We start from the raw sequence: 27411 nt of genomic DNA on the forward strand, positions 1-27411 counted from the left end.
TTATGGACGCTGCTTATCTCACACCATCTTTCTCTCAATTATTTCCTACATATAATATATTCGGCGCTTTTTATAGTGCGATAAATTCTCGTGATTTGAAGAATAAGAATGCGCATGCAGGCACCCTATTTTGGTCTGACTACTAGCGCCACCCCAACAAGTTTTATGAAAGAAGCAGGCCTGTCATAGCAACAACGGTGCCGTCTGGCGAGAGGAGGTTTCAATTGACCTCTGTTTCTTCGCGATTGCCGTTTGGGTCGAACGTAATTTTTGGTTGCGGTCTGTTATAGGCGTAAAATGTCGCGTTTCGAACGCGTAGCGAGGTTTTGTAGACAAATTTATGTTTCCCAAGGGTCTGTTTCCACGAACTGTTGCTACAGCAGAGCGAGTGTTTTCGGAACACCCGACAAAATCCCAGCAAGATTTCTGCACTCAACATGTCCGCTGGCGAAAACCGACGACAGGAAGGCCATGATGGCGTCGCTGCCAAAGAAAGACGAAGGAACTCAGGGCCATCGCTCAGTGGACATCGATTCAGTGCATGTTACGTAAGTTCATTTTTAGAGTTTTGTCCAAATGCCTGTAATATAGGCGCACCCTAATCGAGACCCCTGTGATTGCCTACGTGGCAGATGCCCAAGTGCAAATGGCGATCAGGGTGGGTCTTCACTCAGCTAGGCGTGTCACATTTCACGAGCATAAAAATCTACCAAGTCTTGCGTTCACTACCTGGGGCTAGCGGCTCCGTATTAGGCGTAAGTGGTGGATCCCATCTTCCCACTCCAGCGTCCAGCGCGTTATTTACGATGCCCGACAGGCAGTGCAAGCCGACATTTTTGTCCCGGTCGTCCTCCGGGAAGACGGCGCCTTTTGCCCTAACGGCAGACTCCATTTTGTGTTCTTCCAGCATTCGAACGTTCCAGTGCTTCACCGTTAGCCAGTCGCCCGAGCAGCTGCGTCATATTTGTGTGAGTTACAGCCATAACTGCGGACATTTGTTATTTTTCCGCTCGACGCGTTTTTGTTATGTTATCTGTCCTGCAATGTATTTTTAACGTGCTTTGTACCTTTTTCGACCATTGACGATTGCCTTGCCTACATTTATCGCGTCCGATCAAACTCTGTTGGAGGGCTCTGTTTTCTTCTTCCGCATTGCGTCTCATTCGTCCATAGAGAGAATTTTCGGGTGTATTCAGGCTGGTTTCATTGCCTACATGTAAGACTACGTTGTTGTGATTTGGGTTTATCAAATGCTTGCTTGAAAGATGTCTCTGCGGCCTGTTGCTATGGGCCCCCTTGGACTGACCCCATACGTAGCGGGGACTTCAGCTTTTAACGACTGGTGCTCAAGGCGTTATCAACGTGCTGGAATCCTTCACTTTGTCACTTTTGTGTAGCGGTTTTCTTCAGGGCCGAAGTAAGGAGGTCTTGTGTGCTGTAGTCCTTTTACCCAGTATGTCATGCTGTTAATACATTATCTTGATGCCCATAAGGCTTAATGAGTCGTGGCAGCCATGCTGTGTTTCGTTCATCACGTCGTGATGAGATATTAGGCCTCCTGTTCGTGTTTTGTGAAACCCTTGGGTGTCCTATATATGTGCAGGGGCTCGCTGTTTCCAGACATCGACACCCCCAACATGCTCTTCGACGGAGTGCGGTTTGCAGACCTACCAATATGCCACGTGCGGTGCTCCATGAATAACACTATAATACAGATAACAGATGCCAAAGGTCCGTGAGCCAAGCCAGGTAACTTCACCTTGTCATTTTTTCAAATCTGTAAATTTTTTTAGTTGCCCAACAAATTTTACGAAGTTTGTATTTTATTTATTTTTGTATGGGAAAAATGGTATTATAGGCCTCAAGTCCTCGTGTGCCAAACCTGTTGCGCCTCTCATGCTTGTACCTCATTCCTTGCAGGTGCTCCACTTTCCCTCATGAAATCTGGGGTGAGTAGTGTCTCCCCTGCAGAGTTGTATTGCACATTTACAAGAGCTACAATACGGGTTGTTGTAACAATCCCATAGGGCACTGAGGGCTACAAAAATGCGCGGAAAGGCACAACGGTCGCAGCTCAAGCGGCAGCGATGAGCATCTCATCGGTGAGTCATTTGAACATGCATCGTGTGTACAATTTAACAGACTTGCTGCCTTTGGCCCATTGCAAGAATTGCCTAAGAATTAAACCTTCTAGTTACAATGCAGTAATGCAGCAACAGGGCACTAGAGTGTACCATAAATCAGCTGTGCCATGTAGAGCCAGTTTCCAGTTTCCAAGTTTCCAAGATGATAGCTTTTGCAGTGCAGCTTCTGGGCCTAGCGTAGGTGGGTAGCACTTTGTCGAGAGGTTAGCACCCTCCTTTTTCCCACGGTCTTGCTGGCTCCCTGGCTTGTTCTGCTTGAGGGGTTAAACTTCGTACTGTGGAAAAGTGTAACGTGACTCGCTATGCTGCTTGCCTCCTCAGTCACGTGGGACTGCAGCACGATTGTTACGGACATAAATGATCATTTAAAAAAAATGCAGGCATTTAGCGTGTGGATTTAAGGCAGTTGCAACGTGTTAGTACACTCATAATACTGCTATATGTTCTAAGTATGTCATTGCATTTCCGTGGAGTAGCTTCGTTTGAGTCCCTAACAATAAAAATATATATATATATATATATATATATATTTGTTCGATGGTTTGAGTTTCATAGGTTGATTAGTGATCAGCTGTGGTATAGCAGCAGCTATGTTTGAGAAGGGATGCTGCTCCACCAAAGAAGTGTGTTCTAAAAATGTCTTCCCGGTGTTTCCAGGCTGCGCGCTCTCGATCAATCGACACAGTAAGGGTTGTCGTCAGGGGCCTGGGACCTGGAAGATTGGTGAGTTGCACTTTCTTTATCGCACCTTTTGGTACAGCTGTCGCATTGTATCTAGTAACATCAATTGCAAAAATTGAATTGACAATTGGGACAAACACAACATTTAAGCTGCTCCTACGTATGTCAAATTGACAGCCTCATGTCCCAAGACAATTACTGAGGCATACCTTTTTTAGTTTTCAAAAAATCTGAAGAAAAATTGATTGTTCTGCCTGAAAGCTGATCGTTTGTTTGCATGATTTGGATCAACACTATCTATAGGGCTTGTTGAAACAAAGGAAAATATTTGTATTGTTAATACTTTATATCTCAGCCTTGGAAAGCCAGCACTGGAAGCCTTTAGTGTTAATAATTTTAATATTAATGCATAATAGTGTTAATCACACTAAGTATTCTCAAATGTGCTTCCATAGCCAACAGTTGTGACCATACACAACACTTGATGAGATTTTATCATTGTACTGGCGCATTGTGACCTCTGATGTTATTGCACCAAAAAACATCAAACATCAATAGCCAACAGTTGGCAAATACTAGAATGCATTTGTGCAAAAAAACTGTGCGGTATTCCAACCCGAGGTTCTAAGTTCTGAGCCCTGGCATTATGTACAAATCAATCAACACTATATTGGAATTGATCATGTGACAAGTTGCATGAAGAGGCACTAGTATTGGGGTACCTGAGTCCCCAGCACTGAGGGTTGTGTAGAAAGGTTAGCTCAATAGGGGCTCATGCTCTGGCTAGGTATGGACTTGTCGAACTTGCATTCAGTATCTGAGATATATCGTCTTGGACACTCCTGTGTCAGCCAGGGACTGGAACCGTTTTGTTTTTAGGGAGTTCGGTTTGGGCTCAAGTGTATCAGTTCGGTTCCAGCTCTGGTCTAGAGCTAAAAAAAAATTACGATTTGAACCAGTTCACGAATGTAAAAATTTTCAAACACTGACATTACAATTCAAACCTGGCTTAGGTCATGTTTGAACTATACAAGTACTCAAATATGACATCGTGTCATACACAGATATGATACTATTGAAGTAGACAAAATATAACTTTCTCTCACTGAAGTGTGATTTAACTGCACGCTGCAAGAATAAATTTGGCTGACAAGTGTAGTACAGCGTCAAAACTATCAGCGTGTTGTAGGTAGCTTCGACATCTGAATATTTGGTGGAATAGAACGTTCTTCTTGGAGGGGAGCAATCCCGAGATATCCTGCAACACTACAATTGCAATATCTGTTGACAAATAAATAAATGCTTGAGAGAGAGAGAAGGTCGGAAGAGAAGACGGGAAATGTCACGGGTTGGTTCTCTCCTTTGTGTGCTCAAAATTCAGAATTAATCAAACAAGTTGCTAACTGTCTGAGGAACACACACACAGCCACGAATGAGATGTGGTCCTGAATGAGACTAGATTAATATATTGGTTGGTGAAGGGCAAGAGCTTCACACAACGTGTCCCAAAAAACAAAAACAAAAAACGATAAATTGCCATCGCTAGGCTGCTGCTTCAAGCAGCCCCAGGAATGTTTTTTTGGAATCAGGCTCTTGGCTTGCTGAAGCAAGCATCCCACTTGGGCTGTTTCGTGAACCGGTGACCGCTTCAGATTTATTTTGGTTCGGTTCAATGGTAGAATAACTAATTTTGGGTTGAGTTCCGGTTCCTGCTGGCAGCATGTGCAGTCTGTCGACATTGGCCAACTTGTTGTATGTTGTATCACGTATCCTGTATCACGCACTGTTCAAGGATGCATAGATTCGAGCTAGAATACTTGAAATGAAGGAAGGTGCCACATGCTGTTACATGGTGTGGTCATGTGTACGTGTAAACCTTTTAACACTGTGTCCAATTAAACCTAACTTACACTTGCCAGCACACCTAGTATACACTTGCCAACTTGATGTTCAGTGACAGAGTTTGCAGTTACACATTGTGAATCCTGTGGTGTGGCTTTATCTTGCCAAATGTTGGGTGGTCAGATTGGAATTTGGTTGGTGGGTTGCATTTTTGCGAGTCTTTATACACATACGTGTGTTGGTATAGTTTGTATGCTGTGGTGCATTTGGGGTTTCTGATTACGAAGTTCGCAATTAACTTAAGGTTTTCCTTGATTACATAGTTAAATGTTGTGGTGTGGCTTATAATTACTGGAGTTTTGATATGCCTAATGCAATATGTGATGTGCTGTCATGGTAGCCATAGCGTAGTGCAGTTTGTTTGACACATACGTAGTTATACTGTTGAGTAACTTGGATTCCGTTAATGTGCAGTTCATGTGTGTTGCATACAAGTCAGGTCATCACTGTTCACTAACTTAGTTTCTGTCGTGTTTTGTCGTCACAAAGTGTGGAATGGCTTTTTGGGTACAAGTGGGGCATGTTGATCATTCTAGGCATCGGTCCAGGGACTTCAGATGGGTGGACTGAACATCGTGTCCATCACCGACCGGACATTCGCCCCCCACAAACTGTACCAGCGGCCACGAAAGGCAAAGAGACTCTAGTCTGCACGCCGCCTGTACTTGTGGAATTTTGTTCCCCCTATAGATACTTGTAAATAAAATTATTTGAATGCACAAACTGGTCTGTCTGCATTCCTGCACATGTTCAACTCGATTTCCTTGCACACTTACCCACTGCCTAGAGCTGCCATCTCGCGAACACTCACGTCGTGTTGCATTGCAGCTCGAATTTTCTCATTTTCGGCTGCGGCTTATATTCGAAATCTCGCGGTATGCTTGGCGGTCACGCGGCTGCGTACGTCACACTGGTGTGACGGGGAAGGAGCCAGCGAACGAAAATGGCGGACGTAGTGCGGTCTGTTACGTAGCGAGGTACGGCGGCTGCTGCTGACTTTGAGGTTGATCCTCCCTTGATCTACCTATCTCGCGATATTTCCGGTGTTTTTTGAGCGAGCTAGAAGCGCTTGTTAATAGCTGATTTTGTGGTTTTATGCGGGCAAAGTATTCGTCCTCGTTTTTGCTACCACCCATGATGGCATCCGTAGGCAATCGCCATCTTGTGCTCCGACGGGTGTCTTGCGTGTGGAACTTGTGTGGCCACTGAACTTTCGTTCACGTGTGATTTCCTACGATCACTACAACGTTTGTGACCGACTTTTTGTGAAAATACCCTGGGACTTGTGCTTTGGTTCATGCAACGTTCCAATTTGGACCGCTGACTGCTAGGACTTTTTCCGAACGTGTGCCGATCCGTCGTGTTCTTATCCCAGGTAGGCCGATTTGATGACCCTTTGATTTGTTTAGTGATTTTAGGTGTTCTCTGTTGTTGTTGGGTGTTACAGTGTGGAGATTTTGTGTGAATTTGACGTAGCTTTGTTCGGGCGTGGGGAGGCATTTTGATCGGTGTTGGCGTGTTACTGGGTTGCGACGGTCTTGTTCTGTCTCTCTGGTGTTTCTCACGGGCCCTATCTTGTTGCTAGAGTTATATAACCGTGTTTTTCTGCATTCTTAGTCTCTATATGTCTTTGCCCTACCTCCCATGTGCCGGCTTTAGTGTTCCGAATCGAGCGAAAGCGTTGGTCTTGCTTGTCATTGCTCGACTGTTGTCTCTCTCCGGCTCTGTTGTTCATCTTTGATGGGAGTAAAATATGGATAATTGAATGTGTTTCACGCCAGTGTTGCGTTTTTTCTCTGCTCCGAACCCTTGACATTCATTTGACCTTGGAATATTTTCCTTTTGAAGGGGACCCATTTTAGCAAAAGCTTTGTCTTTCTGGGTACCCGTGACAGAGAGCCTCTTTGCTATGGGCCGTTCATTTGTTCATCCCTGCTCACACGCACTACGTGCACATCGTTGAGATAGACGCCAGGGTTGAATTCATTCACCGTTTGTACTATACAAGCACTTTACTTCGATAGAAAACCAATTTTGGATTTGAGTAATGAAATCTTGTTGCTGCATTATGTCAATTTTTTAGTTCTGGTGCGATTTACCGTGCATGCTTTACAGCTGAGGTTGCTCTGGCTATCTATAGTGCATTGATGATTGGTCTATTACATACTGAGTTCTTGGGAGATGGTGCTGTGAGGCTTTTAGTTTAGATTAAAAAAAATACTTGCTGGGACTTGGGAGAACACTATCTGAAGGCTCTACTGTCTGCCCACGAAAGGTGAGTTCCACAGAGGGTTCCTGCAGCACTGGATTTCCATACCTGTTCTTTTGTATGCACCCGGATGTTTTGCCAGCATTGTGGTCATCGGACATCCGCTCTGGCACTTACCAATTCTGCAGCATGTTGCTTTTTGAGAATCAATCCACCCATCAAACATCCTTCAGTTCAGGAACATTTTTATGAATTTCTGCGTGATTGTAGCACGGGAGAAAAACTGATGGTGCCATATTTTACATGTTGGGGCACCTTTTTAGGCACCCCTGTGTACTATTAACCTCATAATGGCTGAATGACTGAGGTGCTTCGGAACAGCTGAAAGGATGAAGCAGTGCCTTCGGTATGGGTTCTCTGAGCTGCACAAATTTGCCACGAATAGATCAAAATCCCAGAGGATACTGTTTCATTGACAAGTGACTGCAAGCTACTAAAGGGATGTATGGCAACAAAGGTGCAAAAGTGCTGTAGTACTGTTAAGCCAGAAATGCTGGTAAAATAAAGGTGTCTGGGATAGTAATTATGGTGAGAGCAGCCGTATAAGACGAGCAGGTATGATGGCCTGTAAGTGTTTGTATACCCCTTCCTTTCCTACTACAAATCCAGCCTCATTGTCCTGCCTGTGAAGAGTTAGCATGTTGCGATATGCCCCGTCAAATCGAATCAAAAATTGTTGCGACATGCTTGTGATACAGCATATTTTTTTTTATAGTACCGTATTTTCAGGTGTATAACGCGCACCCCTAAAAACTTGGCGAATTTGAAAAATATTCTATGTATAACTCAGGTGCTAGAAGCTTCTGTACTGCCACCAGTGTACACAATGGACCTTTTCACAATTGGACCAACTTATACACAATGGACAGTACGCGTCGTAGCGGCTCTCCAGCAGACCATGCTCGGCGTGATTCAAAACAAATCCACGTCGATAGCACAAAGGACCGAAACCGGCCCGGAGTGGGGCCGTCTAGGTTACGCTATTCGTGCGGTCCCCACTTCTGTCGTCCCCATACTCCCGCCATCTAGCGAAGACTGAGATAGTCCTATCCGGCGTCCCAATGTCATACGCATGTGCATAGGCCATTGTGAGAAAGGTCCATAAACCAAAGCGGTGCATCATATATGATATGCTACATTTGAAACCCATTTAGACAAATCCGTTACACTCGCTGTCAAGGTTGCTGTCGTAGTATACTTCATTGTCCTCTCTGCTTTCCGTTTCGCGTTCCCTTCTCACGTACCATTCTCACGTACCATTCTTCTGAAATGAATTCAAGATTATTGACTGCTGAATAGTAGCCTTAAGCAGTATCATTAACATTTATGACGTCCAGTGCCCTTTAGCCAGTTTTGTCAACTGACCCTAACAGAAATGGGAGAAGCCCACAGCACAACCTGGAAGTGGCTAGAATCTGTACCTCTCCGATCTGAAAAGGAACTCTGCAGTAAAATATTTTCATGTATAACGCGCACTGTTAGATAATGCGCAGGACCTCTTCAGTGCACTTTTTTTATTGTATGACGAGAGTGTTATACTCCGTGAAAATATGCCTGAAAGCAATTTTAGGTGCCCCCTGAAATCAATGTGGGAAGTTTCAATTATGAAGATATCGGATGGGTGGGTGGGTTCTCGTGTATGGGACTTTTCTGGGAAACTAATAGCAGGTGCATGAAGTTCACAAATAAGACAGATGCCTAACTAACTAGGAATTGTAATATTTTTCACCACAGCAATTGTTAGTGATCATTTCGTTGGATGTGTGCAGTGCGCTTAGAAGGTAGCAGAAAGTAACCAATGAACGGATCTGGTCATACAGAGGTGGTTTCAGGTTTTATCCGGGGCAGGGAACAAACAAACATTTGGAATAGTATGTATGTGATATGCTGAAGTTTTTTGCACTGACTAGTAGCTAATTTGGGATAAGCAAATAGCTGTCATACAAAGGACATCAAACATGATCAATATTGGGAATTGTTTACAATATTGAAGCCCCTGCACTTTGTGAAAAGAAAAGGACATGCAGAAATGCTACGGACTCCACTTCAGGTAAGGTATAAAGAAAATAGGGAACATGGTGTGAGAACAGTTCTCAAGCCAGCTAACAAGGGAGCCTAACAGCAGGGACTGAAACAGGAACCGTAAACCGAAGGACCGCTTCGAACCCAAAATTTTTCATCAACTGTAACCGCAATTTACCATCGGCAATTAACCTGAGCTGAAAAATGTGATTTCTGTTACCGGTACAACTTTGGTGTAGCACATGCTTCTGTTAGTCATCTGTTTTTCATTCAAGTTGTGTAGGCAACACATCTTATGCGCTTGGACCCATAATCTGATGACATACGCATCTTATGACATGTATTGCGTACGTCCCTTATGAGTTATGAACTGTATTAGTGTGAGCTGCTTTTCTGGAACGCAGTTTTTCTTGCCTTGTACATTGTTACAGCAGGAGCGAAATGAATGTGCACGAGATAATAGAGACAACAAATTATTTTACGGGGAATGTCTAAAATAACGACAGTGGATATTGCGCTGCACCACCCTTTTGGAGCGCAACAGATAAATATGCTAATTTTTACCCGTTCGCACTTCGTAGCTCATTTTGCGAAGTCCATGCAGCCTGCAGGTGCATCCTAGAGGACACCGGAAAAAAAATACTGGTTCAACTGTTTGGTTACTGGTAACCGCAAATATCAAAATCTGGAATCTGGTATCAGGAACTGCTTTCAGAGTTCTGACACTGAGCTGTAACCGAACAGATATTCGTTTCGGTCCCTGTAACAGAGGGCTTGTTAGTTAATTGTCAGATACAATGGTAGGGTTTGCAGTGACATTTATTCTCTTGGAAATTTGGGGGTTTCTCTATTCAATTGAGGTTTTCATGAACAAATACAAAAACCTAACATACCAGTTTTCAGCGCTTTTTTTTCACTTTAGACCCATCTCGAGAAGGGAATTTCTCAAATTGTGACCACCACTAAAATTGTAAACAGAGAACCGATGGGGGTTTGAGGGGGTTAAGTAGGAAGAAAAAGGGCAGAGCTAGAATGGAATGGGTGGGTGATTGGTAATGTGCAGGCTGATCTCGTTGCAAAGGATGAACCTCCAGGTCTGCTGTTAGTGTAGAGTCATTCACCCAAAATCAAATTCTAAAACAAGCCCCCCCTCACAACAGATGAGGGCAGTAGCTGTGTTCTCAGAATAGAGAATCCAATTGGAATTTCTTTTAAACTGGATTTTTCAAGTTGTTGCCATTTTTGACAAACTTCTTCCAGACAACTTTACAACAGCACTGATATATTGGGAATAAAGTTTCTAACTTAAGGGCACACATTTTGATTTTATGGCAATGTGCTAAATTTGCAAAAAGACCTTCAGGTGTGTTTCAATATTTTTTGGAAGAATGAAAATAATTGCAAACCCTGCACATAGGCAAGTGAGCTGGTGGATGAAATTGCTACATATTTAACTGGCAGTTACCAAATTTCGTTTTTGTGGTTCATTTTCCAAAACAAGATCGGCTGTACCCAGAAAACTGGGAATTATAAAAAAAAAAGTCCAATATATTTTTTTTTTTTTTTTAAGAAAAGCTGTGAGCAGTGCTTGGCAGGCAGGTTATGTGGCCCTGCAGATATCCTCTATAGGATAGCGTATGCATTGGAGCCAGTCATTATTCAAATCAACCATCCTTATTAATGAGGAGTGAACGTATATTGAGATATACAGGGTGTGTAAGTCTGTCACATTTTTGTGCAAGACCTTGATGCACAGACTTCCTCTGCCTCAGAGCAAATAATTTATGCCAGAGAAAACTACGAAAAAAATTGTGGTGACCAAGCACTGTATAACAAAATAAATACGACCACGCAAACTTTCGCCTCCATTCATCGCGATAGCACATAGGGAGTACACAAGGACGGAAGTTTGCGTGGCCGTATTTATTTTGTTATGCAGTGGCTGGTAATCACGATTTTTTTCATAGGTTTCTCTGACATAAATTATTCACTGTGTGGCAGCAGACATATGTCTGATTAGGTAGGTATACAGTGTATTCACACGAGCGAAAAAACACTGCTGACACTAAACACTGCTGACAGAGCCGAAGTTCCGTCCCGTGTTATGTTGAGCATTCACACGGTGCGGAATATTGGGAGTGGCGTACAGCGCATTTAGCAGACGACACCGTTAGCGTGTTTTCCTGCCGTCTGCTACGAAATATCTTGTGGCTGTGTAGCAGGATATTCCACACGGTTAGCAGTGTACGTGAAGACGCAACTTTAGAGTGCTCGCGCTCACGTGACAGCAGAAAGCTATAACGCTTTTCGCATCTTCCGCTTCTGGGGGAATGTAGCTCGTGTGAATACACGGATAGTGTCGCGCGCAAAAATGAGACCGACCTTTTATAGCACCCACCCTGTAAAACGCCATATTTTGCTATGCGTATGAGCAAAAACCATAACTCCATACTACTGGAGCGCAGAAAGAGTGACAGGCATTCCACGTGAGAGGGCCACATGCTTTGGGGCTGATTGGAGTAGGTGCTAATCTGTTGGCCAGACAGACTGCTCTCCGACCCAGATAAGGTGAAAGTCGCATACTTTATGTGCTGGAAGAGTGCATAGTTCTGGTTTTGGCTCATTCGCACAGCAAAATTTGGCAATTTATATCTAGGTGTGCTCGCTTCTCAGGCTGTTCAATAAATACGATGGATTTGAATAATGATTGGCTCCAATTCTGCTATCTCGCATTTCCCAGAAAGCATCTAATTTTGCTAATAGACCTCTCCCTGTTTGTAAACAAAATGACGTAATCGTGTTTGACAGCGCCACCAATTTGGTAGAGCTGAACAAAGCTAGGGGCGAACAAGGTCGCGCCCGAAAGCCATGGTCTTGAGGGGATTACGATGGTCTCTGAAAGGACGAGACCTTCGGTCCTACTTTTCTTTCAGTTGGAGGCAGCGAACAAGTGCCCATTCGTGAAACCCAGCCCTCCCCTTCCGATGTGTTTTAGTTTGTCTGTCTACCAACGTCATGATGACATTTCTCGGGTAGAGATCTATTAGTCATATAGTAGTTGCATACACTGTCCTAACCTGCTTGTCAAGATGGCATCAGCACTGCTCTCAGTTTTTCTGTAAAAAAAATGGTACAACTAAAAAAAAAAAAACTTCTGATGGTAGGGAACTACTACACTAGTCTTTCTACAAAGGGTTTTAAACAGCAGGACAACATCTGCTGAGGGTAACCAGCTCAACACAGACGATGTGCCGTCATACTGTTTTTTTGAGTGGCAGCAAGCAGCTGGCAGCCCAAGCTTCGGGTTTGATATTCTGTAACATAGTGAGGGATGCCACCAGAAACTGGATGATGCCGTTTGTAGGGAGCCTAACAGTAAAGTTCAGGACCAGAAAGATGTAATGACGGATTCACAATCTACTCATTTGTCATATTCATTCTCATTGCACAACAATAACAAAGCATCAGCAAATCAAGGACAAGGGAGACAAGATTAGAACAACACCACCAAGGTAAATTTCATTAAGAAAGGTAGGTGCAACGGCAGAACCAATACAGACACCAGTGTTCTGTATGTTTATTTTGTCTCAATGCCTGTGGCATTACATAATGGTAAAGCTCGGAAATATGAATAAAATTCAGTGACGCAAATGCATACCTTCAACTGGATAAGTTCCAAGTTTAGTTCAAGAAAATACTTTACTCCATACTATTTATTCCATATGGTTCCAAGCTCTCAAATACAAGGTCACTGGGTTCGTGTACAGTTGGTAAACGGCTCTTCAGTTAGCTTTCCTGTGCAATGAGCCTGCAAGCAAAACAGTAATACTAGTTTAATGTTTAATGTAGGATCCCATTCATCGTCATAAAGTTGTTATTGTTGTTGCAGGATTAATGCTATTAATGAATAGTTAGTGAATGGAGTGACCATATGTAAAGGTTGCATTTCTTGGAGGGGGATCATTCAATTCATCAGTCGTGAGAATTGTTAGTAAAAGTAACTGTTCTAGCCAGGCTGAATGTGTGCAGTAGGTGTGAAAGAAGGTGGGTAAGCACTTTACCATGTTCTGCAAATACAAGTCGTAATTTCTGGTATATTGGATAAAATAGAACAGAAAAATTATTATACGAGATGCTTACTAAGGCAGTAACACGGTATATTTGTGAATAATTTTGATTTTTAGTTACTCGGTAGTTCAATATTACCACATATTCTCAGAATGATTTAGTTTAGACACTTTGCAAAACAGTTGCTAGGCAGTGATAAATGTGCAATAAACCTGATAGGTTTTGTTTGTTTATATTTATATGTTTATTCAACATTCCGTTGCAGGGATGGAGGCTTCCGACGGCGAAAGCAACAGCTCAAACAATAGCTCGGACAGCGATTCTGACGCTGGCTCCAGTGCTGGAAGTCCCCAGTGGCCATCACCCAATGGAACTGACAAGGGTGGTGCAAACACGAACCAGACTGCTGATACTAGCAGAGAAGATGAAGAGGATGGAGAGCAAGGGTCTGGATCTGCTGCCTCTAGCTCCGAAGAAGGGTTTGTGCCAATGTTTGTTTCTCGAACCCGCAAATGTGGCATGGCGCTAATTTCAAATGTACATCTGTAGCAGTGACAATGAAAACTCCGACGATGAAGATGGAGACCAGAGCGACCAAAGCAACTCACACGTGAGCAGAAGTAGTTCACGGAATGAACAGCAGAAGAGAGGACGGAGCTCTCGGGAGCTTAAACAGGTTAGTATTAGTATTATAATAATAATAATAATACTTTATTTTGAACGGTACCCAATAACAACCGTGAGGTCTACTGGTGAGGTATACTGTGCACTTTGAAAGGGCAATGATGAAAAGACTTCAAGATTACATGTCAATCTTTGAGTCAGTTTGCCAGGATCTCATGACTTGAAACCCCTTTGCTCAGGTGTGGGAAGAGAACCCTGACATGTACGGTGTGCGGCGGTCGCACCGAAGCCGCAAGGAGCCAGCACGTTACACAATTGATGTATGTCTTCCGGGTGGAGTTGGGGTCCAGGAGCTGACTCCAGTGGCTAATTATTTTTTTTTTCGTTTCTCCTCTGCAGGAGTCTGAAGGTAGCGACACGAGAAAGGCACCACGAAGCAGTGGTGGTTCTCATGCTCGAAGAAAGTTAGTAAATCTTCCCTCGGTATCAATCGTGTTAAAGTGGTGTGGATGCCTTAACTGCATTTTAAGAACATTCATATGATTGAATTATTGCTATAGCTGTATGACTGTAATCTGAGTTATTAAGGGCTGGTAAGCAAACGTAGCGCAACTGGCACAGCGCTCTGACAAGGTCGAAATCTTTCTGTTGTGCATGCACCAAGAATGTGGGGTTGCATTGTTTGAGGAATGTCGTTAAACATTTATTGCACTGTATCTCAGTACCAAAAGATAAGATTAACATAATACTTGAAAGTTAAGGAGTGGTGTGCAAGTGCCATAGTGGTGGTTATCTTTTTTGCTTGAACGTTGAGGGTTTGCAAAGGTGAATATGATGAGCGTACTGGTGATTTTCACAGTGTTGTTCTGTGTGCGTAATGTTACCGCCAGGAATGCTGCTGATTGGCGTTCAAGCGAAAACAGCGAGAGCGAGGACAGTGAGAGCAATGAGAAGGTGGCGCCAGCTGCAAAAAGAAGCGGACAACGAAGCTCCGGAAGCAAGCCTCAGCCCAGGAAGCCGGCGCCTTCAAGGAGGAGGAGGGTATCTGACAGCTCAGCAGAAGAAGACTCTTCAGAAGAGAGCGATGACGACGACCCCAAGAGGCAGGCAACACGACGGCCAAGCAAGAAAGTGAGGTGGGTCATCAAAGAACCATCTATGCATGCACCACCTGCTGTGGAGTACATACATTGTGTTTAGACCACGACTTACTAGATTATAACGACCATGTCACAATCGGCTACCCCTATGAGGACCCCGTCTGCACGATCGCTAGTGGCGCTACTCATCGGCTCGCGAGATCTACCTCATAATTGGACAATTGGAAGCGGACGCACGACTGCCGTAGCAGACGACAGCAACAGCTCCTATGAAAACTCCTAGAATGATGATGATAATCAACTTTAGAAAAAGCATCTCCCGTGGGACATCCACTGCTTGTGCAAAAATACTAAAGCTGAAGTACAAAGTATTGCAGAAATTGAGTAAGCAATAGCCAGGCCGATGAGTAGCGCCACCGCTAGCTTCTAAATGCGGCGCTGGGAAGGGGTGTCTATGACATGGTCTATAACGACCATGTCATAGGCACTCCTGGTACCCCATCTATAGGTTGTGGTTTAGACCCTTGTATCTTTTGGATTTGTTTTTTTGATGATGCAGCGGAAATCTGGATCTTATTTCACAGGCTGTAAGATGGGGTAAAACCAGACAGTATTTGGTGGAAAAGCACTTTTGGGTGTAAACTAAAAAAAAAGTGCGGCTTGCATTTGAGATGCTTCGGCATCTGGACACAAATTGTGGATGTGCAGTGCTTGGTGTTCTTCAGTGCCCATATGGATGGCTGAATTTGCATTTTGGCAAGTTCATCTTTTGGGTTTCTGCCATAGATGATGACGATGTAAAACAAACAATGAGTCAACTTTATCTAAATGATGATGAGTGGGAAGTTTCATTTCCAAGGGGTGATACCCTACCCCATTGCTGGTGGGATGATGATGCAAATCAGGGAGTAAAAACAGGTTTTATGTTAGGGTTAACGTTGCAACACAGTTATGTTGCAGAGTTTGCGATTTTCCACTGCGCAACAAGTGCCTTGGTAACAGAGGTGGCTTTGTCTGTGTCTATTCTTGCTATAGCTACAAGGAACAGAGCGCAGATGAGACTGGCTCTGACGACCTCGTTGAAGTGGAGTACGACGAGCAGGCATCCGCGGCGCAGGACGTCAGCAGTGAGGCGGTGGAGAGAATCATCGACCATCGCTTGGGCAAGAAAGGAGGTGATTATTTAACTGCGAGAACGTAGCTGAGCAGGCGATAAGTCTGCCTCTTATACTGCACGCAGCAACCGGAGCTTGCACGACAGTGTACACAGTGGAAGAGTTTGGGGACCCCAATGCGGGTGCAGATAGCGAGGACGTGGAGAAGGAGACACAGTACCTGATCAAGTGGAAGGGCTGGTCGCACCTGCACAACACCTGGGAGACCTTGCAGACCCTGCAGGACCAGAAGGTGAAAGGGATCAAGAAGCTTGAAAACTACATGAAGCGGGAAGACGAAGTTCGGCAGTGGTGAGTAGGTCTCGAGTTCCTTACTGTGCATAAATAGAGCCTGAAGTTTTCGGGAGATATTTTTTTCTAAAGTCGGGGAGCAAAAATCGGGTAGATAAACATGTGCTCTAAATTCATGCGAATTCGGGTGGAAAAACTTCCAGTATGCTAGATTCGGGGAGAAATCGGGCTCTGTTACTCAAACTAACTGAACTGGTTCCGTACATACGGTGATGTAACTTATTTTCGGGGAAGAATCGGGCTAAACCCTAAAACTTCAGGCTCTATGCATAAAGGTTAGTAAGTTCATGGCTTTGTGGTCTTTAATTAGGTCATTAAACGGGCACCGAAGTGCAAAAATCTATCAGCGTGGGATGAAGGATGCTGTTACCCTGCAAATGACAACTCCTGGTCGCAACATAGTGCCCTCGCATGCTTCACGCTGTTGCTTGTATGCTGATCGTGCAGCGAAAACATGCGTAGGAGGTGACATAGAGCGCACCTGCGTGCTTTTAGAGAAAACACCTAAAATATTCGCAACAACAAGACATGAATTGGCTTCCCCACCTTCCTGGTGTCTGGCATCGTATCTCGTGCCCCATGCTCAATGTACGAGCTACATTATCCGCTAGTGGCGATATACCTCAGACTGTAGCCATTGGGTTGTCTTGGAGTATGGTCGTGTCATTAAAGGGGCACTGAAATGCAAAAACAAGTTCGCATCAAATTACGTTGCACGCTATGTCAATTTCGTACTTGTTATCATAATTCAAAACTTTGATTCCGTTATGGAGCTACAATCGAAATTATACCGGACTCTTTCTTGCTTCGGCACTAAGCAATAAACGTCGGTTCAGCTCGTGCATCAGTGTTTTTTAGCCCATGCTGCGCGTGCACGCACGTGTCACACCATGAAGTAGTCTCTGTGAAAGTAGTCTCGCATTCCGAGGCGGACTGGCGTCGCTGTCCGAAGGATGTGAAGATAAATGTTATCAGTGGAACATTCACGAGGACTGTTGTGGGCTACAATAGAGGGTTTTCATAAATCAGCGCCATCTAGTTTAAGGCGAGCCAACTACGCTCTGGCAGCGCGCGTCCGCCATATTTTGGGCAAGGATGGAAGCGTTGCCCGCGCGCGGACAGTACGGCTCTGTTTGAACCGCGCGACTTTTGTCGCCCGCCGCGAGGGACTTGGTCTGCTTTCTCATCGAAGCATCGATCTTTTCATGAGTTGTTCGTTCATCTGCATTTGTAATGTCAGTCTGTTGTTGCGTGCCCTTCTGCAGTCAGCGTGGCATGAGAGACGCTGAAGGGAACAAGGCGTGTGCACAAACTGTTTGGCGGCTAAAGTTCACATGATACATGGCTTTCCAAATAACTATCGTCAGGAGCGTTCTGTTGCCATTCTAAATGGGCAAACTAAAAATACCTCGCAGGCGAAAGCATAGAACGTATAGTAGGAAGCATCGGCGAAAGCATGCAACACAATACGGTCCCACATTCAAAATACACGACTGGTCTTGAAATGTGCGTAAGAAACACAATACAGCATGCAAAAATATGATGTACCGTATGATGTACCGTATCTGAAAGTCGACAAAGCAACGTGGATGGAAGTTGAATCCGTATATGACACGCATACTGTTCTCGCTAGCGCGGCCAGACGTGCCAGATGAACTCATATGTTCACAAAAAGTGTCCACACGTCTTTGGGAAAACCCATCTGGTACGTTCGTCAAGTCTCTCGACCACTGATTTCTCGTTCGCCATCGCGCGCTCGCTTGCCATACACGGCACCACATGTACGGCGTGCCCAAGATATGGCCGAATGTCGTCTGCTAGAAGGTGGCCAGACTGACTTTTGAAAAGGGTCTATTCAGGGAATTGGTATTCAAAGATGCGGTAGTGCGCATCACGGCGCGCATATACGGAACACTACGATCGGTCCCGTTCCAAATCTACACAGCCACGATAGGTACAAGCGCGCGCTTCTCCTGCTGTCTCATTGGATGCCGCCAATCTTTGCCTCCCGGGGATCCCATTCGTTGCCGCCAAAGATGGCTCTGCTTTCATTGCGTTTTTCTTCTAAACGGTAGCGCTGTGTGAACTAATTTTGTTTGAATTTCATTAATTGAAACACAGACTTTCATTTGAGAGCAAGTTGTTTTTGCATTTTAGCGCCCCTTTAAGTGAGCTTCAGTCGATGGTGGACAAGCGAGGGGAGTGACATAATAAAATGTGAGGGGGAAAAAAATAGACATTAGAGAGTTTTAGTAGACCGTTTTTCCATCTCCGATAAGATACCCGCTACGACGTTGGTCTCATGGCGCACGCGGAGCTTCGCTAGCGTATCACCGGTACGGATCTCCTCGAGGAATAGCGTACTGTGTTATCGGGGACGTCATGGGGGTTGCGGGGCTCCACGAGGAGGAGGAGGACTAGGCCAACCATGCAAGAAGCAAGATGGTGGTGCGTGCTCCTGTAGTATTTTTATGCTGCTCAAGGTGATTGCGAGTAACCATGTCATGGATGCAACAAAATGGATTGCAATAGCAGGGCTCCTCAACAGCGTAACATCGAAAGGCTTCAGGTTTCGGGATTTGCAATGCTGGAGCGCTACGACGTTAATTAAGCGTACTGTCTCCTTCTACGTTGTACTAAAATGTCAACAGCGTCAGTATTGCAGCGTCAGCGGATTATTGCACCGTGTACCGTACAGTGACATTGCAAAATGGTAAAACTCACTATTTAGAGCTTTTTTCTCATTTCAAACTGCATTTCATCGGTGATCAAGTATGATAACTACAACACAGCACTCAGACTACAGTGTTTTCGCTGTGATTGTAACGTTTCTTGGACTTCCCAAATGGATTATATGACATGGCCATATTAGCCTGCTGGGGATCCTGCTACACTGTGGTATCATAAATCAATTTCAGGAAGGACCATGCCTCTCCCGAAGACATTGAATACTTTGAGTGCCAACAAGAGCTGTCTGAAGAGCTTCAGGGGAAGCACATGCAAGTGGAAAGGATTATTTGTGAGTCGCGACCTCCCCCACATGAAGCAGGTGCACCATCCTCACTTCCATTGCATGTTTACATTTGACCCCATCTCTCAACCTCCGTCGTCTGCACTCTGTGACGACGTGGGGGCGAACCAGTCGATGGGTTTTCGTTTAGTAGTGGGGGCATCCCTTAAAAATTGCTCATCTCTTTCTAAATTGTCGATTTCTTTCTTGCATTGTGCCTCACATTTATAACTGGTATTTGTGTACACATGCCCAATGTAAACATGCTGGCAAAACCATCCTCATCGTCATGTTGCATTCAGTAATGCTTTGGTATACTGATTGTATTTCATGATCACCCCAGTGTTATCGTGACCAAACTTGGCTGCATACCAGGAACAAAGTTGGACGCTTTCATTCTCAATGACGTATGCCGTGTTAGTAAAAACACCGTACACCATGCATTGCAATCTTGCATTTTTCAAATTGAATTGAACGTTGATTGGGTATTCGATTCAAGTTGAGACGCTTAAAGTGCCAGTACAGACTGAATCTCTCGACTTCGGAATCATGCCTAATTCATGTAATCGCAAGCTGCGTGACTTTCATTGTATACTCTCAAAACATTTTTTCTGTATGTGGCACAAAAGTATCGTGAAACTAATCAGTTTTGAGAAATGTGACATCACAATGAGAGCAATCTGCCATCCGTGTGGCAACATCGTTGCACCTATGTCGATTTCCGTCTTCCCAAGGGTGACTGCTGCACTTTTTCTTCACCCGAAAATTTACTTTTCCACCCAATGTGGCATGATTTTGCCCCATTTTACAGCTCCTGAAATAACACCAGAGTTTTATCCCCCGGTTTCAAAAACCAAGCCCACAAACACAAGGCCCTACGTGTTTAGCATCCCTCGTGGAAGATGGAATGTCTGAGCAACTTGTACCCTGCCACCAAGTTTCTGGTGTCCTCGTCCAGGATTGAACCCGGAACCTTGGGATCAGGCTGGCGTGGCTTGAGGCTGGCATTTAGAATGTGAAACAAAATCAGTAGCTTTCTTCTTTTTTTTTTTGTCCATATGGCACTTTAAATGTTCACACGATAGTAGTAGGGCTGTGCGAATAGTGATTTTTGGGTTCGAATCGAATACAAATCGAATAGTAAAATCTTCAAATAGTAGCGAATCGAATAATGTCGAATACCACACAAAAATGTGTGCTTATTGCTGAATAGTAAGCAAAAGCTTGCATTGAAACCTGGTGCTCAGTTGTAGTTTGTGAGACTGACTGCGAACTATATACACATATTTCATTGACGAATAAGTTTGTGCTAGAATTGTCCTGAAAATTGTAATTCCAGACATAAAGTAGCTGGCTGTGTGATTCAATCCCTCTTTCTATGGCGCCAAAGCTCAAAATAATTAAACTAACTAGAAGTGTAAACTAGGCTTCGCCTGATGCTCGGAGACATGAGGTGAAGCCAACTTGCAGGATATCGTCAAGTCCGCACGCACAACACTGTAAAGTAAACTTCACCTAACACTCAGAAGCATGAAGTGAAGCCGCCTTGCAGGATATATTTGAGGCGCAGAATTGTAAAGTAGGCTTCGCCAAACGCTCAGAAGCATGAGTTGAAACCAGCTTGCGGAATTTCGAATATATTCGAGTATTCGATGAAATGTTATTCGGTTCGAATACGAATAGCGCGGTACCGTTATTCGGTACGAATATCGAATATTTCGAATATTCGCACACCCCTACACGATAGTAACTAATACAGGTACCCCTGGTGCAACTTAATTAGGTGAAGGCAACATTCCTTTGAGTTGAGGAAAGATGCAGAAACCAGACACAACATGTACGAGACTCAAGATATGAGACACTCTTTTGAGTCTCGTACGTGTTGTGTCTGTTTTCTGTATCTGTCTTCAAACTCAAGAGAAAGTTGCCTTCATCAAATGCCCACCTGCACACCCCTCATCTGTGTCTACTTCAATTGCGCCTCACATAACACGAGTTTATGCATCATTGCAGTGGGTAGTTTTTGCAAATGTTTTAATGTGATTGCTGTGTGTGACAGCTCATGCCCCCTCCAAGAGTGGAGATGCAGAACAGATGGACTACTTCTGCAAGTGGGATGGACTTCCGTACTCCGAGTGTACGTGGGAAGACGGAAACCTGATCAAGAAAAAATTCCAGCACATGATTGATGAGTACCACGCACGGCAAAAGTCGCAGAGAATACCCAGCAAAGTGTGCAAGGTACTGGCCTTTGAAGTAACACACCTGCATGCCTTTGACTCGCTGCAGTGAGGAGGTACCCATAAACCTGCTTTCTGCTGCCACAGGTACTGAAAGTTCGTCCGAAGTTCCAGCAGCTGAAGACGCAGCCGTCATACGTGGGCGGCGATCAGAGCTTCGAACTTCGAGACTATCAGCTTGAGGGCCTCAACTGGTTGGCCAATTCATGGTGCAAGTAAGCTGTGGCTTTGGTGTCTGCTCATAGCTAATGACTGAGCTTGTTGCGATCTTCTTTTCGTTTGTTATTTTTTGGGTGAAAAATTCGGTACAAAATTAGTACAGATTCATTGATAGAAAATGTGCAAACTCAAATTGCAGAGGTAAAACAAACCACAGCACATTTCACAACATTTGACACTACAAATGCGATAAGCTATGCTGCCTGGCTCAGGGCATGATTGCTTACCGTTAGAGCCAGAAGTTTTCGGGAAATATTTTTTTCTAAATTCGGAGAGTGAAAATTGGGTACATAAACATGTGCTCTAAATTCATGTGAATTCAGGTGGAAAAACTCCCAGTATGCTAAATTTGGGGAGAAATCGGGCTCAGTTACTCAAACTAACTGTACTGGTTCGGTACAAACAGTGATGTAACTGTTCAGGTGGAAAAACTTCTGGAACTTCTGGAAATTCAGGTGAAAAACTCCCAGTATGCTAAATTTGGGGAGAAATCGGGCTCAGTTACTCAAACTAACTGTACTGGTTCGGTACAAACAGTGATGTAACTGTTCAGGTGGAAAAACTTCTGGAACTTCTGGAAATTCAGGTGAAAAACTCCCAGTATGCTAAATTTGGGGAGAAATCGGGCTCAGTTACTCAAACTAACTGTACTGGTTCGGTACAAACAGTGATGTAACTGCACTTGCTGCCAAACAAGTTAGTGTGCATTCTACAGACAAATTGGATTTCACCCGAAAGAGGCAACCTTCAATTCGGGGTGCAAGTCCGGGGAAGAATTGGGTTAAACTGTAAAACTTCAGTCTCTGCTTATGGTTCACAGGCTGCAGCCGTGCTACAATTGTTGAACAGAGCCACTTTTATATTCAGCACTGCATATTTGTCTAGGATCATACAGCCTTCCGTTTTGGGCAATATAGTAGGGGTCCTACGGAAACTTTAGGAGCACATGTAGAAAAGAAAATGAGGCAAGCAAGGTGGTGTGGTGAGGACTGAAGAACCGTGCCCCTGAGTTTGTGGATAGAAAAACTGACTAGTCTGGGTTATGTATGCGTAGTTCTCATTCTTTTTCTCTCCACAAACTCAGAGACTTGGTTCTTGAGTAGAGCACACATATCTTGTTTTTGTGTCATCATCTCGTGCCAGGATCAATTGCCCAAAAAGCAGACTTATAGCTCTCATTGCATCTAATTTTTGGTGGACCTGCCTTCCTTGCTGTCATATTTTTCATGTATAGCTAAGATTGTACGGATAGCTTGGATGGTAGCAGGATTTTGTATCGCCATTGCAGCTAAATATTTGCCCTTTTGTCCACAGGGAGAATGGAGTCATTCTGGCTGATGAAATGGGCTTGGGAAAGACCATCCAAACAATCAGTTTCCTCAGCTATCTGTTTCATCATCATTCTCTGTATGGACCTTTTCTGTTGGTTGTGCCTCTGTCTACGATGGCATCCTGGCAGAAAGAGTTTGCACAGTGGGCCCCGGAGATAAACGTGGTCGTTTACTTGGGGGACGTCAGCTCCCGCACTGTGGTGAGTAGAGAGTTGTTTTTGTGGACAAGCGAACATTAATGAAACATTGTGTGTAAGTAGAGTATGCACTAACGTAACGTGTTGTCCTTAATTTTAGATTCGGGAACACGAGTGGTGCCACCCCGGGAACAAGAGGTTAAAGTTCAACGCGCTCCTTACGACATACGAAATCTTGCTGAAGGACAAGGTAAGCTTTCTTGTAGCTGCTGTCAGTGCTTCGTTTAGGCATCAGTAATGATATTACACAATTGGTTTTGATTGTCTCGTGTTTCTAGGTTTTTAAATTCAGGGTATGCAATTTATGTGCATACTTTCCAAGCAGCAAGTCGATTAGAAGTTGAGCACAGTGTTAAAATGTGCTGCTTCTGCTTGTACGTGCATGTTTGTGCTGAAAAGCCGCGCCTGAGCAGTTCTTGTGTGAGATAATGCATTCCATGTCAGTAATATTGAGGGCATCAATCAGCATTTTTGCACCACTAATGAACTCGGGTAGTCAGTTTGGTCATGATCGTCCTGCACTTATACCATTGGGTTGCCAAGACATGTGGGAAACTCCTTCTGTTGTGTATTTCACTTTGCTTTACGTTATTTATCCGCAGGCCTTCCTTGGCAATGTCGGTTGGGCAGTGCTTGGCGTGGACGAAGCGCACAGGCTGAAGAACGACGACTCTCTGCTCTACAAGTCTCTGTTTGAATTTGACACCAACCATCGGCTACTCATTACCGGTACTCCCCTGCAGAACTCGTTGAAGGAACTCTGGGCTTTGCTTCACTTCATCATGCCACAGAGGTGCCTATTGCTTTACCTTTCACGTTAGAATGCAGTTCAAAGTGTACAGCAGCTTCTTGCTCTATTGAAATTCTGGAAGCCACAAAATTAGTCTCGATTATCAAGCAGTCTGAATGGCTCAGAAGGAGTGCACCCGAAATCTTCATCCGTCTAATTCAACCTTTTTGCACTTCATGAATACGATCATGAATACGATCATGAATACGATACTTCATGATCACGATTGTATCTCCTGGAAGTACGGGATTTGTGCAGACTTGATTCAAGAGTATGTTCTGTTCTGTGTAGTGTTCTGTATCTGGCTCTATGCAGTGGTTGACGGCATAGGTTTATTTTAGGGAGGTGAGGCTTTCTTGAGCTGCCAGTGAGAGAAAAACTAGCAGGTTCTATATCTATACGTCCATGTGCCTGTGGCATTTGACGCTTATCGAAATTCTCCCAGGTTTAACTCATGGCCTGAATTTGAAGCTGAGCACAAAGAAACAGCGGACAAAGGCTACACCAAGTTGCATCGGCAGCTGGAGCCTTTCCTCTTGCGAAGAGTAAAGAAAGATGTGGAGAAGTCCCTGCCTGCCAAAGTGGAGCGCATTTTACGAGTGGAAATGACTACAGTTCAGAAGCAGTACTACAGGTAATGTTCAAGGAGACGCATGGCTGCGCTGTGCCTTGCATCTTTAGAGCCTGAAGTTTTAGGGTTTTACCCGATTCTTCCCGGAATTTGCACCCCAAATTGAAGGTTGCCTCTTTAGGGTGAAACCCGATTTTAACCCGGCAAATTGCCCTCACTGGAATGTCTGTTGGCGTGCACTAACTTACTTGTTTGGCAGAAAAATGCAGTTACATCACCGTTTGTACCAAACCGCTACAGTTAGTTGAATAACTGAGCCCGATTTCTCCCCGAATTTAGCGTACTGGAAGTTTTTTCACCCGAATTTGCATGAATTTAGTGCACATGTTTATTTACCCGATTTTTACCCCCCGAATGTAGGAAAAAATATTTCCCGAAAACTTCAGGCTCTATTTATCTTGTAGAATTGGGGTGGTGTCTTGTGCTGACACCAATTATTACCATAGTAAATGTGGCGTCCAAGTTCCATGTACTTGTTACTTAAGGGTGCACTAAAGTGCCCACCACAAGTTTGCTTCAAATTACGTTACACGCTACGTTAATTTTGGAGTTGTTGTCGGAATTCAAACCTTTGATTTCGTTGCAAAGCTACAATCAGAATTATATCAGACTCTTTCTTTCCTCGGCACTACGCAGCAAACGTCACTTCAGCTTGTGCATCGAGTATTATACTATAGGTGGAGCCTGAAGTTTTTGGGAAATACTATTTTCAAATTCGGGGGTAAAAATCGGGTAAATAAACGTGCGCTCTAAATTCATGCGAATTCGGATGGAAAAACTTCCAGTATGCTAAATGCGGGGAGAAATCTGGCTCAGTTAGTCAAACTATCTGTACTGGTGTGGTACAAACGATGATGTAACTGCACTTGCTGCCAAACAAGTTAGTTTGCATTCCTGCGGACATCTCAGTGAGGTCAGTTTGCCGGGTATAAATCGAGTTTCACTCTAAAGAGGCAGCCTTCAATTCGGGGTGCAAATTCAGGGAAGAATCGGGTTAAACCCTAAAATTTCAGGCTCTAACTATAGGGCCCTGCGTTTTCGGGTTTTATGTTTTCGAAAATCGGGGGGGGGGGGTTAAAAATCTGGTGTTAATTCAGTGGCTGTAAAAGAGTAAAATTGGGCAATATCGAATGGAAAAGCAGGTTTTCGGTGGAAATAAAAAAAGGGGGTGTTTCTCGCGTTTTACATTAACATGAGACGCGGAACATGGCATCCTCTAGTGCCGGTACTGGCAGCTGAATTTGCACTTTGCTATGTCGGTTTTCGTGTTTTTTGGGTTTTACTCGAAAAGATATTTCCCGAACACTTCGTGCTCTACAAATAAATGCTGAGAAGTTGTTGGCATTTCACAATTCAACTCTGTCGTCTTGCTGTTGATGCAGATGGATCCTGACAAAGAACTACAAGGCTTTGAGCAAGGGCGTGAAGGGATCACAGTCTGGCTTCATCAATATTATGATGGAGCTGAAGAAATGCTGCAATCATGCCGCCCTCATTCGGCACCCTGACGCAAACCCAAATATAGACCCCCTGCAGCAAGTGATCAGGGGTAGCGGAAAGCTTGTGCTCCTAGACAAGCTGCTCTGCAGACTGAAGGAGACGGGTCACCGAGTGCTCATCTTTTCCCAAATGGTCCGAATGTTGGACATTATCTCGGACTACCTGCAGTTGAGGCGCTTCCCGTTTCAACGTCTTGATGGCTCCATCAAAGGGGAGCTGCGTAGGCAAGCCCTTGAGCACTTCAATGCAGATGCATCACAGGTATTTCTGATTTCTGAAAACCAGCTGTTGCGATATTTATTTGTGCTATGGTAGACTCTCATGCTCTCTCTTGCTCTCTTGCTCATGCTCTCTCTTCAGGCTCTAGAGAGCCACAGATTTTTATTTCAGTTATCAGATGTTGCGAGACTAAATTATGAGTTGCTACGGCCGGGTTTCACCCACGCTGGTTAACTTTGAACCAAGATCAAGCGTTGCTAAAACTTGAAGCGAACGCTCAATTCTGTTTTGCAAACGCTGGTTGGTGACGTGATGAAAGTTTCAGCAGCAATAACTCCCTTTTGTAAAGCACAGTTAAGCGTTAAATTCTAGTTAAGGGACTGTTGATCTCAGTTCAAGTGTTATTCGGTGTTGGGGAAACCGGGCCTATGTGGCACATTTTGGAAGCTTTCGTCTATGCAGGTGCTCACAAAAAAAACATTGATATACATATGTCAGCAAAGTGAGAGCTTTTGAAGAATGTGTGAGAAAACAATGTGTAAAACAACTTTTTTAAATTTTTTTTTGTGACTTGCAGGATTTCTGCTTTCTGTTATCAACACGTGCTGGAGGTCTCGGCATCAACCTGGCCACAGCGGACACTGTTGTCATCTTCGACAGTGACTGGAACCCTCAGAATGACCTCCAAGCTCAGGCCAGAGCCCATCGTATTGGCCAGAAAAATCAAGTGAACATCTACCGATTGGTGACTAAGAACAGCGTAGAGGAGGACATCATAGAAAGGGCGAAGCGCAAAATGGTGCTGGACCACTTGGTGATACAGAGGATGGACACCACAGGCAGGACGGTACTCTCAAAGAGCAGTGCGCCTTCGAGGTACGTTAATGGGGAAATGGCCCCCACCAAATGCCCCACCGTCAACAACCCATGTACTTCCGTGCCCAATATTAGTTTTTGTTTTAAGGGACAGATAGACTTTTTTGCAAACATTTCTGCCT

General features: G+C 44.3%; 2 protein-coding genes across 3 annotated transcripts in view; both read left to right on the forward strand.

Annotated features, from left to right (window-relative positions):
- The first annotated feature begins 211 nt into the window (after window positions 1–211).
- LOC135388895 (small ribosomal subunit protein uS11m-like) lies at window positions 212–5450 on the forward strand. Its single transcript, XM_064618765.1, has 6 exons — window positions 212–548; window positions 1604–1731; window positions 1921–1949; window positions 2028–2102; window positions 2802–2867; window positions 5264–5450. Exons 1-6 carry the CDS (start codon window positions 298–300, stop codon window positions 5372–5374), a joined length of 660 nt encoding a protein of 219 aa, XP_064474835.1. The 5' UTR covers window positions 212–297; the 3' UTR covers window positions 5375–5450.
- A 79-nt stretch (window positions 5451–5529) lies between these two features.
- The window catches only part of LOC135388894 (chromodomain-helicase-DNA-binding protein 1-like), a 31400-nt gene continuing 9518 nt past the window's right edge, over window positions 5530–27411 (forward strand). For both annotated transcript variants that reach the window (XM_064618763.1, XM_064618764.1), the window contains exons 1-17: window positions 5530–6102; window positions 13352–13565; window positions 13636–13762; window positions 13950–14030; window positions 14110–14174; window positions 14601–14846; window positions 15846–15985; window positions 16051–16276; window positions 19195–19295; window positions 21346–21527; window positions 21614–21741; window positions 23060–23276; window positions 23374–23463; window positions 23876–24066; window positions 24509–24697; window positions 26077–26455; window positions 26991–27289. In XM_064618763.1, coding sequence (XP_064474833.1) covers window positions 13354–13565; window positions 13636–13762; window positions 13950–14030; window positions 14110–14174; window positions 14601–14846; window positions 15846–15985; window positions 16051–16276; window positions 19195–19295; window positions 21346–21527; window positions 21614–21741; window positions 23060–23276; window positions 23374–23463; window positions 23876–24066; window positions 24509–24697; window positions 26077–26455; window positions 26991–27289 — 2873 coding nt within the window. In that variant the 5' untranslated portion in view covers window positions 5530–6102; window positions 13352–13353. The remainder of the gene's footprint in view (window positions 6103–13351; window positions 13566–13635; window positions 13763–13949; window positions 14031–14109; window positions 14175–14600; window positions 14847–15845; window positions 15986–16050; window positions 16277–19194; window positions 19296–21345; window positions 21528–21613; window positions 21742–23059; window positions 23277–23373; window positions 23464–23875; window positions 24067–24508; window positions 24698–26076; window positions 26456–26990; window positions 27290–27411) is intronic.

The sequence above is a fragment of the Ornithodoros turicata genome, chromosome 3 (assembly GCF_037126465.1).
Source record: "Ornithodoros turicata isolate Travis chromosome 3, ASM3712646v1, whole genome shotgun sequence".
Classification (NCBI taxonomy): Eukaryota; Metazoa; Arthropoda; class Arachnida; order Ixodida; family Argasidae; genus Ornithodoros; species Ornithodoros turicata.